Source organism: Squalius cephalus (assembly GCF_949319135.1).
Source record: "Squalius cephalus genome assembly, chromosome: 7".
In the NCBI taxonomy this organism is placed as follows: Eukaryota; Metazoa; Chordata; class Actinopteri; order Cypriniformes; family Leuciscidae; genus Squalius; species Squalius cephalus.
Window position 1 is genome coordinate 25811426 of NC_137128.1, and position 15618 is coordinate 25827043.

At 35.5% G+C, this 15618-nt stretch overlaps 1 protein-coding gene across 1 annotated transcript; it reads right to left on the reverse strand.

The window, feature by feature from the left end:
• Positions 1-1433: 1433 nt before the first annotated feature.
• afg3l2 (AFG3-like AAA ATPase 2) lies at positions 1434-10297 on the reverse strand. Its single transcript, XM_079875882.1, has 17 exons — positions 9867-10297; positions 9066-9159; positions 8890-8970; positions 8688-8806; positions 7961-8113; positions 7773-7847; positions 6107-6231; positions 5188-5461; positions 4954-5091; positions 4716-4869; positions 4382-4489; positions 3731-3856; positions 3536-3646; positions 3277-3392; positions 2975-3175; positions 2066-2260; positions 1434-1950 (listed from the first exon to the last, which is right to left on the reverse strand). The coding sequence occupies exons 1-17, from the start codon at positions 9957-9959 to the stop codon at positions 1708-1710; spliced, it is 2406 nt and encodes an 801-aa protein (XP_079732008.1). The 5' UTR covers positions 9960-10297; the 3' UTR covers positions 1434-1707.
• Between the last annotated feature and the right edge of the window lie 5321 nt (positions 10298-15618).

Below are 15618 nucleotides of genomic sequence, written 5' to 3' on the forward strand. Positions count from 1 at the left end.
TTCTAATTTCCATCCAATTTTTTTTAAGTTTAAGTTGTTCCATCTTAATTTTTATATTTTATTTTGGCTTTATTTCTGTTACTAAAAACTTTTAATTGTTTAATAATATATTTTTATATATATATATATATATATATATATATATATATATATATATATATATATATATATATATATATATATATTAAAAAAAGGGGGGGGGGGGCATACCACCATTTTACACAAACAAATAACCAGTTGATAAAACAGGCATCACTGCAACATTTTCCAGTTCATTTCGAAACCACATAACTAAAATAAATCCTTCAGTGAGGAAGTCAGTCGTGAACTCATGAACGAGTCTAAATGATTCACACACCGAGTCTGATTCAAACGTTAACAAATGAGTGAGGGTTTTGACTTTTTGGCTGAGTCAACAAAAATAACCTTTTCATAAGAGCTATTTTCAAAGGTTACCTATTCATCAGTGCAAACTTGATTTTTTTTTATTTTTGTTGCTGTCTGAAGCCGTGGATCTGTGCATCTCTTAGAAATTTGAAGTCCATGTCCCAAACAAAACAAGTCATTTCATGGAGTTATCAAGAACTAAACAAAAACAATTTAAAGTTTATGTGGATTTATTCAGGTTATTTAATATGTTCAAAACCTTTTTCACAGAACAAATAACACATTTAGATGTAGTATCAAGCAATACCTGCTGAAGTCACAAAAGGTTTAAACCCTCAAAGCTTGTTTTGTGATTTGGATTTGTACTGTAGAATAAACACTGAATCTCAAAATCACTTCATAAGCTCATCATCAACATAATGAACTACTTACTGCTCCTGCATTTGTGTATGTTTGCATCCTATTTCATTGCAAGTGCGACTTATAATGCGACTATTTCGAATTGAGCTATACAGTTTAATCAATCTGTACCATAGAGAGCAGCTGCCCGGGGCCACAAATGATCCAAATAAACTTCAACAGCAGAAAAGACATGAAAAACAACTGCTCTGTCATTCAATTACAGGATGTGATCATAAACTGCATAAAATCACATGGAAACCAAAGCCTGACACCCATGTCAGTGCAAATCTGTGAGAGAAAAGAGTATGTTAGTTAACACGAGTGACTTTGTGCTATGTTTACAACATTCATAATCGTATATTTCAGTCATTTAGACGGCCAGTAAGCAAACAGCACTGCAAAAAGAACTTTCAGAAAGCTCACGAAATTGAGGAAGATTTAAACTGGAATCTTAATGTATAGAAAGAAAGAAAAACCTGTGCATGTCAGGTGATGCAACATGTTTCCTGTTAAACATCAAGATATATATATATTTATTTTGTATTCTTGGTCATTGATGGGTAAAATTGAAATGACTAGAGAATATTTTTTGACAAGCTACAGTTCTTTTGCCTGATTTTTTGGCAAAGCGCTGAGATGTCACATAAAATACATTTCACCTTCAACAGAAGATTTTCTGATCCTTTTCAAAGCTGTTTCAACTTTGCTGAAACACAATTAACTTCTGCACATGAAATTTTGGATTTCAAAAACACCCTACTGTACACAATATAAGTCCGTTGCTTTCTACCCAGTAAGAGCCCTTAAATCACAGCTCTCCTGAAGAACAGGGTACTTGCCTCAGTGTCCGTCAGACAAGCGTTTCCCATCTCATAAATAAGTGCTCTGACCCTTCAGGGTCACAGTGAACGGATGTCCTCAGAAGGGCATGCCACCAGTGATCTGTCGGGCCACCTGCTCCTCCGTACTCTCCTCCTTCTCGCTGCCTCGCTCCTTGTTCCAGTCCTTCAGGCCCTCTGGCAGTGATGTGTCCTCGTCCATGCTCCCCGTTCCCTCCACAAAATCTTCATATGTTGACTTTTCAGCAAACGGCCTTCGGCCCAGAAGCTCCACCATGTCGTTCTTATCCAGCACCTCCATCTCCAGTAGACGCAGTGCCACCTAGTGGTGAAGAGAGAGAATTACTGTTGCTCTCTGCACACAGTTCTTTTGACATGACGATGTGATAAAACGACTCAATGTAAAATGCATTGATCCTGGTAATGGCCTGCCATACCTTCTCCACCTCAGCCTTCTTCTCAGAGAGCAGCTGATGTGTGCGCTCATAGGCCATGCCGATGAGGTTTCTGACCTCCGTGTCGATGAGGCGTGCCGTGGCCTCGCTGTAGGGTTTCTCCAAAACCATCTCTCCCTGCCGCGGCAGGTCAAATGACACCTGCCCTACCTTTTCATTCATGCCAAACTGCACAATCTGTAGATGGAAGAGTAACAGTTTTCAGCTGGGGTCTGTGGAATGATTTATAAACATGCAGCAATTTTATTTACATTAGCTGGTTAAATAATATAAATATACATAAAAACGATTATTTTTTTATAAGAAGTGTGAAATATAAAATAAAATAAATATTTATATTTTTAGATATTTTAAGATTTTAATATTTTAATGAAAACGCTGATCTTTTTTTATTTTAAGATTCTTTGACGAATAGAAAATTCAAAGGAACAAAACTGATTTGAAATAGAAATCTTTTGAAACATTATCAATGTCTTTACTGGCATTTTGGTCAGTTTAATTTATCCTTGCTGAATAAAAGTATAATTTTTTTGTTTTTTGTTAATCATGATTTTACAAGCACTAAAATTTGACTATATATATATATATATATATATATATATATACACACACACATTTGACTATATTTTCCTGTCAAAATGCATTCTTTCATTCTTAAGGAATGAAAATAAAACAATATATAACAAAAAGCTTTTATGGACATTTTTCAAATAAAGCCTTCAATAGTATAGAGTCAGCCCTAAACGCAGTAAAACAGCACAAATTCAAAATTAAGTAAAATTGAGTCAAATCCTATCAAATGCCAATCAAAATGTCAGGAATCATCCACTGCTATGTATGAACCACCAATGATACTTTCCAACGATCAAATCAGATAAATGTGTGACCCACCTGTGCATAGGCACTCTGTGTCACCTTCTTCAGGTCATCCTGTGCTCCTGTAGTAATGCGGCCAAAAAAGATCTCCTCAGACACACGTCCACCCAGCGTCATGCACATCCTGTCCAGCAGCTGCTCCTTGGTGTAAAGGTACTGCTCTTTAGGCAAATACTGGGCATAGCCCAAACCCTTCCCACGCGGGATGATGGACACCTGAAATGGCCAACGATATGACTGAGTAGACTGAAAAAGCAGTTTCAGTGCAGATTAGCATAAAGAGTATTAAAGTAAAGGTGAGTAAGTGGGAGTTTTACTTTAAGCAAAGGGTCAGCGTGCTCAAGGAACCAGCCAGCTACAGCATGACCAGCCTCATGGTAAGCCACGGTCTTCTTCTCCTCTGGCTGCAGCACCTGTGTCTTCTTCTCAAGACCTAAACATACAGAGAGCTTCTAATTATATGAACTTCATACCAAAACTATGCATGCCGTCTAATATTGTAATATCACATTTTGCTATAAATATGGTCAACCAAAAATTAAAGTGCAATTTTCAAATTTCACATCTGTCACTCACCCCCAATTACTCGTTCGATGGCTTGCTCAAAGTGTTTTTGGTTGATGGCGTCAGAAAGGTGTCGGGCTGCAATTAGCGCAGCCTCGTTGCACACATTAGCGATGTCCGCACCTGTCAGTGAGCAGTGAAGCTAAGTTTACAGCTCATAAACAACTTTTGAAACCCAAATAAAAGGTATAAAAAGTCTTTACATGCCTGAAAAACCGGGTGTTAGAGCAGCCATTTTCCTTGCCAGATTTTCTCTGTTCAAGTCTGCGACCAGCTTTAGTGGTCTCAGATGTACTTTGAATATAGAGGCTCTGCCTTTGATATCCGGTGGTCCTGCAATTATTTTGCATTATATAAAATATACATTACCATTCGAAAATTTGATGTCTCATTTTTAAAAAACATTCATATTTTTATTCAGCAAGGATGCATTAAATTAATAAAGCTGATGAATGATATGCTGTTCTTTTGAACTTTCTATTCATCAAAGAATCCTGAAAATTTTTGAATTATAATTTACATAAAAAAAAAAGTTTTCAACATTGATAATAGTAAATGTTTCTTGACCAAATCAGCATATTTGAAGACTGGAGCGATGACTGCTGAAAATTCAGCTTTGCATCACATAAATAAATTACATTTGAAAATATATTAAAATAGAAGACATTTATTTTAGTATAAATAGTAATATTTTACGATATTACTGCTTTTACTGTATTTTAAGCACATAAATGCAGCCTGGGTGAGCATTAGAGGCTTTTCCAAAATATTTTTTAAAATCATATATACTTAATTATAATGACTTAATGAGTGAATTAACCAAAAAAAAAAAAAAAACACCAAAAAAAAAACCCTTACCGATGTATATCTGTCTATCAAAACGCCCGGGCCTCATCAGAGCTGGATCTAGAATATCTGGTCTGTTGGTGCCTGCCAGCACTACAACATTGGTAGCAGTGTTAAATCCTATACAGGAGAGAAAGATATACATTTGCATATAATTACATCAAATCATTGTATAACCGACTTTAAATATTGCTATGATCCTACTCATGAAAGATCTAGAGTTTGAGACCAATAAAATGATCATAATTGGATTACAATTTATGACCCAAAGAAATTATAATGTATAAGAACATCTAAAATCAAAGCACTACTCAATCATGGAAACTACTGTTTTTCAGATACAAACCATCCATCTCAACTAGTAACTGGTTGAGTGTGTTCTCTTGTTCACTCTGTCCACCGAAGTTGCCTCTGCCTCTCTTTCTTCCTACAGCGTCGATCTCATCTATAAAGAGAATGCATGGGGCATTCTTCCGGGCTAATACAAAGAGATCCCGAACCTACCCAAAAAGAGAGTGTCACACTGTGAACTAAGTTTGCTGAAGACCATAAAGCTCATATTAGGATACAGAAAAAGCACTTACCCTGGCTGGCCCAACCCCTACAAACATCTCTAAGAACTCTGATCCATTCACAGTGATGAAGGGAACGTTGGCCTCTCCTGCAGTCGCTTTAGCTAGTAACGTCTTTCCTGTGCCCGGGGGTCCAGTCAAAATAGCCCCCTAAACAAGTAGATTAAAAAAGTCTGTTGAAATCTCAGTTCACTTTTACTAAATTACAAACTAGTTATGCAATGTTATTTAAAAGTCTTGCGCTACCTTTGGAATCTTGGCACCCAAATCCTGGTACTGTTTTGGGTTCTTGAGAAAGTTAACAAATTCCATGATCTCCAGCTTGGCCTCCTCACAGCCCGCCACATCCTTGAACTTGATGTCTATCTCGTCTCGTAGTACTTTGGCAGTGGTCTCACTGACACTGAAGAGCCCACCCATTCCCCTCCCCGGCCGCCCTGCTCCGGCTGGGCCTCTCCTCAGCATGAACAGCAAGAACCCAATGATCAGTACGGTGGGAAACATGCTAAGGAGGAACGACCTGAAAATGACAGAAGAATAAGAAAAACGAAACTGTGCAGCATTTAAACCTTTGGTTTGACGGAGGATACCAAAATTAGGGCTGCACGATTAATCGCAATTTCCATGTAATCGCACTTAAACCGATTTGGCTTATCGCGATTTTGAAATCGCAAAGACTGCGGTTAATATGCGCAGCTTGTCATTGATGTACGGCTCTGTAAACGCTGCTCCATCTGAAAGCACTGTGAGTTTTGAGTGCCTTATAACGTGCATTTGAAAAGCAACACACGTCAAACATCTTTCCAAACATGAGAAGCATTTATGAAACTCTTGTCCAACAAAAGACAACACTTAATAACATGCTTTTACTCTAAACTCACTTCATAACAACAGTTGAGCATCCTTCTGTGAGATGATGTGGCTTCTTGCACACAAAAAGGCAGTTGGGACATATTTGGCGTGTGTGTGTGTGTGAGAGCGCCCTCTGGCTTTCAGATGGAGCAGCATTTACTACCAATATTAAGATTCACCGATTAATTGTGCATCCCTAATCAAAATCAATTCTGATTTCCTCTCCTAAATAAATTTTTGTCCTATCTTTACATTATCTCTAAATTGCTTCCATTAGGTAATGTATAATTGCACATTTAAGTCAATGTCTCACCCATCACTTTCTGTGGAATAGACCACCGGCAGTCTGTTCTCTCCTTCAATACCCATCTCTAGCTGAGCGGTCTCCAGGTTCCGCTCAAATGTGTCCACGCTGCCAATGTTGAACCACACGTATTGCTGTTTGAAGAAAGGATCACAGTTCATTGTGTGTCATTATCATGATAGTCTTTATAGACCTGAGAAATGAATAACGTACATACACTACCTTTCAAAAGTTTGTGGTTGGTAGGATTTTTTTCATGTTTTTGAAAGAATTCTCTTACCAAGTTTGAATTTATTTGACTGTATTTATCAAAAATACTATTAATATTAATATAATAATCATGTGAAATATTACAATTTAAAATTAAATTATTTTAATTTATTTTAAAATGTAATTTATTCATGTGATGTCAAAGCTGAATTTTCAGCAGCCGTTACTCCAGTCTTCAGTGTGACACTGTTTTCAACAGTTGTGCTTGCTTAATACATTTGAATTATTTGATGAATATTAATTTCAAAAGAACAGCATTTATTTAAAATCGAAATCTTTTGTAACATAATAAATGTCTTTACAGTCACTTTTAATAATTTTAATACATCCTTGCTGAATAAAAGTATTAATTTATTTTATATATATATATATATATATATATATATATATATATATATATATATATATATATATATATATATACAGTGCTATGCATAAGTTTAGACACCCATGCTAAAGTTGACTAAAAAGAGGAATAAAAAATCATCTTTTGGAAATTGAACTTAATGCCTTAATTTAAAAAATTAGGAAAAATCCAACCTTTAAGGACACCAATTTTCTTTGTGAATGAATAATGTATCGTAAATAAATAAATGTTCTTCCTTAAAATACAGGGTGCATAAGTTTGGACACCCCTATGTTAAATTCCCATAGAGGCAGGCAGATTTTTATTTTTAAGTATTTTTTTTTATTTATTTTTTTAGGATACTATGCATCCTGATAAAGTTCCCTTGGCCTTTGGAATTAAAATAGCCCCACATTATCACATAGCCTTCACCATACCTAGAGATTGGCATGGAGTACTTTCCATAAGATCATCTCTCAATGCAAATCAAACCAGCTATTAGGCTAACTGAAATAAAACCATGCCAATCTCTGGTGAAGGCTATGTGATGATGTGGGGCTATTTTAATTCCAAAGGCCAATGGAACTTTATCAGGATGCATAGTATCCTAAAAAAAATAAAATAAAAAATACTTAAAAATAAAAATCTGCCTGCCTCTATGGGAATTTAACATAGGGGTGTCCAAACTTATGCACCCTGTATTTTAAGGAAGAACATTTATTTATTTACGATACATTATTCATTCACAAAGAAAATTGGTGTCCTTAAAGGTTGGATTTTTCCTAATTTTTTTAAATTAAGGCATTAAGTTCAATTTCCAAAAGATGATTTTTTATTCCTCTTTTTAGTCAACTTTAGTATGGGTGTCTAAACTTATGCATAGCACTGTATATATATATATATATATATCTTACTGACCCCAACATTTTGAATGGCAGTGTATGTCAGCCTAATCTGTGCTGGCTGAAATATATATATATGTTTCATTATATAGCCCTTGCCTTGGTTACCCATTACTATCTAAAAATTATACACATCCTCCTGTCAACTTAAACTCACCCCATCAACTGGAGTTTTACCAGGGGTAAAGATGACTTTTACATATCGCTTGTTTACAACCTCCAATCTGTCAACCTAGAAAAGATACAATACATAACTTCACAGGTCAAAGTTTAAGTGCAGCTAGAGAGAAACATCAAACAACATTAATTGAAAACTCAGATCATTAAATTAAAGTAATTACATACCACTTCTTTAGCAAGGTAACCATTTACAAAGTCTTTCCAGGTGACCTCCCTTCCTCCATCTCGGAAGAAGAAATAATATGTGACAGCTGCCCAGAAGGCCGTTCCACACAGGAAATACAAACGAAACTCTTTATCGTCCCACGGCACATCACCCTGCATGAGAGTGACAGAGAAATAAGAGCCTGTGTTTAAAATCTGAATGAAATAGAAATTAACTCTATGAATTATTATTGTAAACGATTCATCCATGCATGTTTCATGTTGTCGTTTTTTGTTTGACCTTGTAATTCAAAACGTCATAACTCAATCTTTTGGTGAAACGGAAGACTTCTCTCTCTGGTGACTTCTCTCATTTAGTCTGCTTAAAACCACCCCTTCGTCCACTCAACAACTGAAGGACAGGACCAAATCCCTCTCTTTTTCGAGAATCCTTTTCACTTGGGATGTACAAATCAATACGAAAGAAAAGATCTGTCGCTACTTCTGTTACATTGCGACTTTAAGAGTTTTGAAGAAGCGCTCTGATGTGCATGTCAAGATATTTTTCAAAACCATTTAAGTTTGAATTCATTTTTAAATCAATGAAAAATAAATTCAAAATAACATGAATGTTGTAGTAAGATATGATTATCAAATCATAAAAGAAGTACTCGGGGTAAATATCATGATATCTGCCTCAGTAAATAGAGTAGTAAACAAGCTTTTAAAAAACTACAGAATGTTTAACCTTTTGGAGACGGCTGTACCACGTGGATTCATCTTTCCGCCCCCCTCTTTTTCCTCCTCCACCTCCTCCACTACTTCCACCTCCACCAGCGGTCTTCTGAGCATTGGTTGGTTTGGGCTCTAGGTTAAAACAGATACAGAAAACAGAATGGCATCATATAAAAGCCTATTAACTTGCATCATAAGCTTATCAAAGATATTACCTTTGACTTCTGCGTTGGATGGCTTGGGCTCACCGTTTTTTGGACCACCATTTTTATTATTAGGGAAGTATTTTTCAAATCCTTCAATGCAAGAAGATAAAATGTCATTAGCAGAAAAGTCTAGGTATGACCCAGCTTTAAGCACCTCAATGTCAGAATTCATGTGATTTTCACACCTTTGGGAGGTTTTGAGCATAATCTTCTATAGGTGCCCAAGACCTGAGAGAGCAAGGATCTTCTGTCTAGGATGATTTCTCCAACACCCTGAACCTTCGAAACCAAATACAATGAGATGATCAATATACATAATCACAACTGCTGAACAAAAGACTGCTGTAAAAATGAAACGATACTCAATGAACATTTGGGTTCCTCAGATTGCCACACTGAAAATATTATGTTTCAAAGCCTTTCCTTGGTTTACTGAAAGAAGGCCGTGACGTTGACAGTGTTCATTGCTCTTGAAGGAACTTTCTAAGGTTCTCTTGAGGGTTTTGCCAGTAAAGCTCAAATGCCTGAAGCATGTTTTCAGTGTAAAAGTGCTTTTAAAGATTGTCATTTCAACTATTTTCAACAGATACTATGAAAACAAGCAGTGAAATGCCAATAAGGTTCTGAATTGTTTTTATATATATATAATAACAATGTTTACATGAATTACTGAAACATTAGACAAGCAACGCCGAGCCATCAACAGCACAGACTGTAGTTTTCGAGGCTGTCTTCGTTAGATTTGACGGTATAACAGATTGAATGTGAAGAACTGTGACATAACGTGTTACCCAACGCAATGTCATACAGGCCGACCCTTGTTTACTATCAACCTCTCCGGTCTATAACACCGCAGTCTGCATCAGACAAGACAACCCGATCATAAAACGCGTATTTGTAATATCAGATCACAGCATATGGGGAAGGGGTGATGCGTCCATGGATTATGAAAGATCCATTGAAATACAGTCAAGCTGCACATTTACCGATTGCACGCGGTTTGTTGATCTGACATTTGGCAGCAGAGCGTGAAGAAGGTTCCTGCAGCCTCTTGACAGATGTAGATATCGGTGTGCCATTATGGCTTGTGACTCTGATCAATACAGAAAACAAGACATCAGACGAAAAGTTCTGACAACATGAACTTGAAATTGACTGCGGTCCATAGCGATTTACATCCGGTGCGCGCTGGTGACGCACTCTGTAAATATCTAGGGTTAACCCTATGTGGTCTGGTGTTACTTTCCTGCACGTTCTCTTTATTCTATTACTTAAATGTGTCATTAACATTACGTTAAATAAATGAGCAGAATCCAAATATCTTCTGAACACGTTTTCTATTAACACCCGCCAAATGCGGATAAAATCAGCTATGGCGGGTAACGCTGTCCAATACCTGATGTTACTATGTTTACTCACTTTGCTGGGGAAGTTCGTGTAAGTCAAATCTGCGCAGATTTAGCGCAAATACTTAACTCGTGAGTCATCATGATAATATCATATATTATATAATTAAAAATACAGCGTATTGCGCAGAATCTGCTCATATCTTTTTACAAATTTTACACATAACACATTTACGTTGTGGCAACGTCTATGTTTTGAGGTTAATTTTTAATTAGTCAGATGTTAGATAATTATATAATTTTTTTAATATTTACCCTTTTTATTATTTAATGGGCCTAACAGTAAATTAATTATAATCAACACTTGCAAGTGTAGCCTACTTTGAAGAGTAAAAATGACAGAAGGTTACGTTAATTCAACTTTAATAAAGCTGCATATGGTAATCAAATTGCACTTCCAAAAGTCATACATTTGTGAAAAAAGAGGGGGGAAAACTAAATAAACGAATATACTAAATTATTTTAAGTATAATAAATATATATAAAACATTTTTTTTATAAAAAAATGAAATAAAAAAAACATAAAAAGCAAAGGCAGATTAGAACATTTAATGAACAAAACATGTTCCTGTAGCCTACATGGCAGACAGGGGAGCGTAGTCAAAAGCCGGGCGATAAAGGTCCGTAACCAGAATCAGTCCAGGATCCATAAGAGCAAAGAAACGAATGAGACTAGATGACAAATCAAAGTTTAAAACATTTTTTTTCTGTGCGTTTCCAAAAAAGGAAAACATTTTTTAACGTGCAGTAGAAGTTCTGAATGAAAAACTTAGTAGCCAAATTGGCCAGTGGGTGAAAAAGTTAATTTCAAACCCTTTGTGTAACAGTAAATAAGAAAAAAAATAAAGATCTTAGACCTTGAAATTAATAGCATTATTTATTATAATAGCACGCAGTGAAGCTTAAATATACTCAGGTGTAGGCTATTCAAGGTGTAAGGAATAGGCTATATATATATATATACATTTTAGAGCCATTAAATATATTTCTAAGAACTTGCTTTTTAAACTTTTTTTCTTTTCACTTTATTTTCCACTTTGGGCAATGAGCCTTTCTAATTGACAGTCTAACATAAAGGAAAAGCTATGACTTCATTTTAGTTTCATTTCATATTTATCATTCACATAAAACATTCATTTAATTGTCATACAAATAAACAGAAAAGTAAGGAAGATAAAAAAAACATATATATATAGGCTTGATATGGTGAAAATCTAGCTCACATGATGATGACATCATGACATCAGACTTGTAGCCAATATGGGAAAACATTTTAATCTGAAATGTTAGTCAATGGGAGTTTTGAAATAAATGATTTTTGCTCTCATCATTAAAAGGTATGTTTTCACTGGATTACATACTTTTTATTGTTAATGAAAGATACAATTGTTCTATCTCATTTCAGTGAATTATTTGGGCAATTGTTTGCAGCATACTAGGACAATTCTTTAAGATAATTACTTCTTTTTTTCTCTAATCCATTTATTATCTGCATAGACTGTGGGCAAATTTAAACATGGTCCCATGCTCAGAAGGGTCGTAGCAGGGGCACAGTAAAGGACAGAGCAAAACACTGGCAGCAATGTGTACCGTAGCATGAAGTAACATGTTTCCCAAAGTCTTTGACTTGGCACTTCATCTTGCCCAGCTGGAATGATTACATTCTTGTTGCAAGGTTGCCCCTTGAGGGGCCAAATCCTCTAGATCAAGTTATAATTAAAAACATGCTTTTTTTAAAAAAATTCTCCAGTTATATATATAGACAGATGAAAACGTCTATAAAAAACAGTCAACAGAAGACTTTATTCTAAAAACAACATGTTATTTTTTCTGAATGCAGCACACTGTATAAGTAAACCAGATCATCCAGAACATTTTGTTGACTTATTAAAACATCAACATTAATAGTAATCTGTGTAATAGTTAGGATTATATAATAGTTGTAATAGGATTTGCAGTTGGTTAATGTTACGAAAGAGTCTTCACAGGATGATAATTTTGTGAACATTCCATGCATGCCCACATCAAACAAGCCCTTAAATGTCTCTGTTCCACCGTATCAGTGACATGTATTTTAAGTTTCAGTTCCTCTAAATTCACATGTAGAACCTGAAATGAAAGAGTGATCTGAATCAACAATCAACACTTTTACACAACCATCTTAATTACAGTAAAATATCTGTGTTTAAAAAAAAATCTGTTTTTCAAAATCATTCAAATGTGGTGGTTACTTTAAACATAACTCCATTCTTCAATGTCACATGATCCTTCAGATTATCACCAGTTGTTATTGGTGCTCAATTATTAATAATGGTTTCTATTATAAATGTTGAAAACATTTTTAACTGATTAATATTTGTGTGGAAATATTTAAAAAAAAAATATTAAGCAGCATAGTTTTTAATATTGATAATAATAAGAAATGTTTCTTGAGCAGCAAATCAGCAGAATTATTTAAGGATCATGTGACACTGAAGACTGGAGTAATGATGTATGGATGTATGAGGAGATGCATAATGATGATGTATAAGGAGTATGCTGAAAATTTAGCTTTGCATCACAGGAGTCATGAAGCCTAAGTGACTTCTTTCAAAAACATTTTATGCCATACGCCAAATATGCCAGACGTTCGACTGGGACTGGTAATGTATATACAGTATTTATGCAATGATTGTGATTTTAACAGTTAAAGACCAGTAAAAACCTGTTTATTGTTTAATAGTAAGTTTCCTTACTATGTACTGTGAACCTTACATTTAGTGAAAAAGAACAAGTCATTGCATAATTTACTATGACAACTGTAAACTGACATTCCCAGAATTCCCTGCGTGACACTTCACATTTGATGCATGTTTGTAGAAATAACTGTTTCTTCTTATTTTGATTTATTTTTTCTAATCAGTACATTAGGGTTTTGTAACAATCCCATTTACAGTAAAATCAAGAATCTGTGATTTGTTCATTCTCTTTAACCTTAATTTAACTGACAAAAGTATGAAAAGATTTACAATGTTTTCCCTGACCAACTTATTTGTATTTTGTAAATATAATTTTTTATTTTATTTTGATGGCTCCAAAAAAGTTGGGACAGAGGCATGTGTCACATTACCTTTATTTACACTTTTTAATCATTTGGGAATTAAGGATTGTTGCAGTTTTGCAAGTGGAATTTTTGCCCAATCTGGTACAAGACAGTTGCTCAACAGTCCTTGTACGTCATTGTCTTATTCTCTTTTTCATGATGGGCCAAACATTTTCGATAGGCTGCAGGCAAGCCAGTCAAGCAAATACCTTCTGCAACCACTCTGTTTTAGCATGTGCAGAATGAGCCCTGGCATTTTCTTGCTTTCCAGGAAAGATGTCATCTTGATGGCAGTATATGTCTCTGTACAATCCCAATATACGCCTTCACATCAATGGTACCTTCACACATGCAAATCACGAAGTTTGCACTGATGCACCCCCATACCATAAAACCTAAAATGTGGCAACCACATTTTTTTACGGTCAATTTCAGGCGACCACAGCTGCCAGTTTTTTTTACTGTAAATTTCACCTTTTTTTTTTTTACAGTATGTAGTGTGATCATATGCTATATTTCTAGCCAGTCATCTTTTCAATTTACATTTGTATGCAGTATGCACAGTAGCCTCTTTTATTAAATATGTTTTAGATCAAACTATTCAGACTATTGTAGCCAAGGCACAAAATGCTGCCTTCTGTCTGCAGTCTTATCCTCGGCCCCTTCAACACAGAGATGGATTTGGGGAATAAGGCCTCTCTTCCTGAGCCTGCAGATTGGCCTAATGTTAAAATGCACTCATCCCAGAGCTGACGCTGCTTGGAGGGTAATCCAGCCATGAATGGGACTGCTGATTGGCACAACAGCACACAGCCATATACGCACTACTGCATGACTATTGTTGTATCAGGGTCAAGCAAAATCATACTGAGTGTGACAGATGACAAGACACTCACAGTAACTATAACATGACTGAAGACTTACACATCAATCAACACTGACATTCTTCTGTATTTGTCCAGGCAGGTATCTTTGATATCTAAGATCTCAGCTCTGCCTGTGAAGACATTCACTTCGCGTGACATATATTGCATGACAACACCAGGATAAGATGACCAATCATCTGTGACATACAGGCAACAGGTTTTTTTTTTTAAAGCTGCATACTTAAAAAAATGAGTAAACTTACAGCATACTGTACAGTCCATACAGCATTTATAAGAATGTTTTCTCGGGGATCACATGACCAGTGGGAAGTCACTGCTAGGTCACAGTGACTTAGTGAAAATTAGCAACACTAAATACTTTTCTACTTTTTCATCCTTTTATTTAAATCCAGTGGGTCCACAGTAATAAATCATTTCCACAAATTGACACAACTCACACATATCATTTTCTTTCCTAGACCTGGAAGGGATTATAAAATCATGACATTAATCACAATTATTTAGTCTCTTCTATTGACAGTCCTGATATTTTCAAGTCCTAGTTTATAATTCCCTAAATTACCCTCTGAACCTGCTTAACCCATGCTACATACTTGTGTTTATGATTCACTTAACTGGAAGGTGACATAAAGTACATTACACTGAGGGCTTGAAGACAGATGACATTACTTAAGTTCAGCATGAAGGCGAATCTAGGCTACTTGCAACTGAACATAGCAGCAAACATGATGATTGTATATAGGAGATGTGATGTTTTGAATACACTTCATTTGTGTTCCATGCTGTAGCCTACATCGTAAAATACACAGAAATTACCACAGCGTGAGGAAATAATTTATTTAACTATTTCTAAGCTTAAATAAATCACAAAATCGGTTCATATGACATTGACATTTGTGGAATTGAAGATACATGAAATATATTTGTCTTTTTCCTTGTGACTGGTTGGTCAGCCTGGCTTACCATGGAGTGATCAGTTAATAAGTTCCCTTTTAAAAAATCTCAGAAATGACTTTACAAACATGCTTGTTAATTTTGCATTGCCGGTGGGCTCTTGCATTCAAGTCAAGAGTGAGGCTGAAGTGCATGGCGGCTTGTTCAGAAAGCATCTGATATATTTTACACACACAAAAATAAACTTGAAATGGAATGTTTTTTTATTCTCAGAGGTCACATAGCAGATATGAGAGCTGCATTGAGAGCATTTCATTTTGCCAGTAAAATTAGTTCCTTGATCACTATCAGTCAGCAAAGGAATTCTTTGACAAAGGCAAACTTTAAACCTCTCCAGCCAAAGTAGTTATACACATGGAAATACCTCAAACCACAGAGAATGACAATCATGTGAAATGCTAATCAACAA

Excerpts from the sequence above, each read along its gene's own strand:
- afg3l2 (XM_079875882.1), bottom strand. The coding sequence starts at position 9,959 with ATGGCACACCGATATCTACATCTGTCAAGAGGCTGCAGGAACCTTCTT. Across the intron at positions 3,393-3,535 it reads CATCGAACGAGTAATTGGGG|GTCTTGAGAAGAAGACACAG; the intron begins GTGAGTGACAGA and ends CTGTATGTTTAG. Across the intron at positions 3,176-3,276 it reads ACGCTGACCCTTTGCTTAAA|GTGTCCATCATCCCGCGTGG; the intron begins GTAAAACTCCCA and ends TGGCCATTTCAG.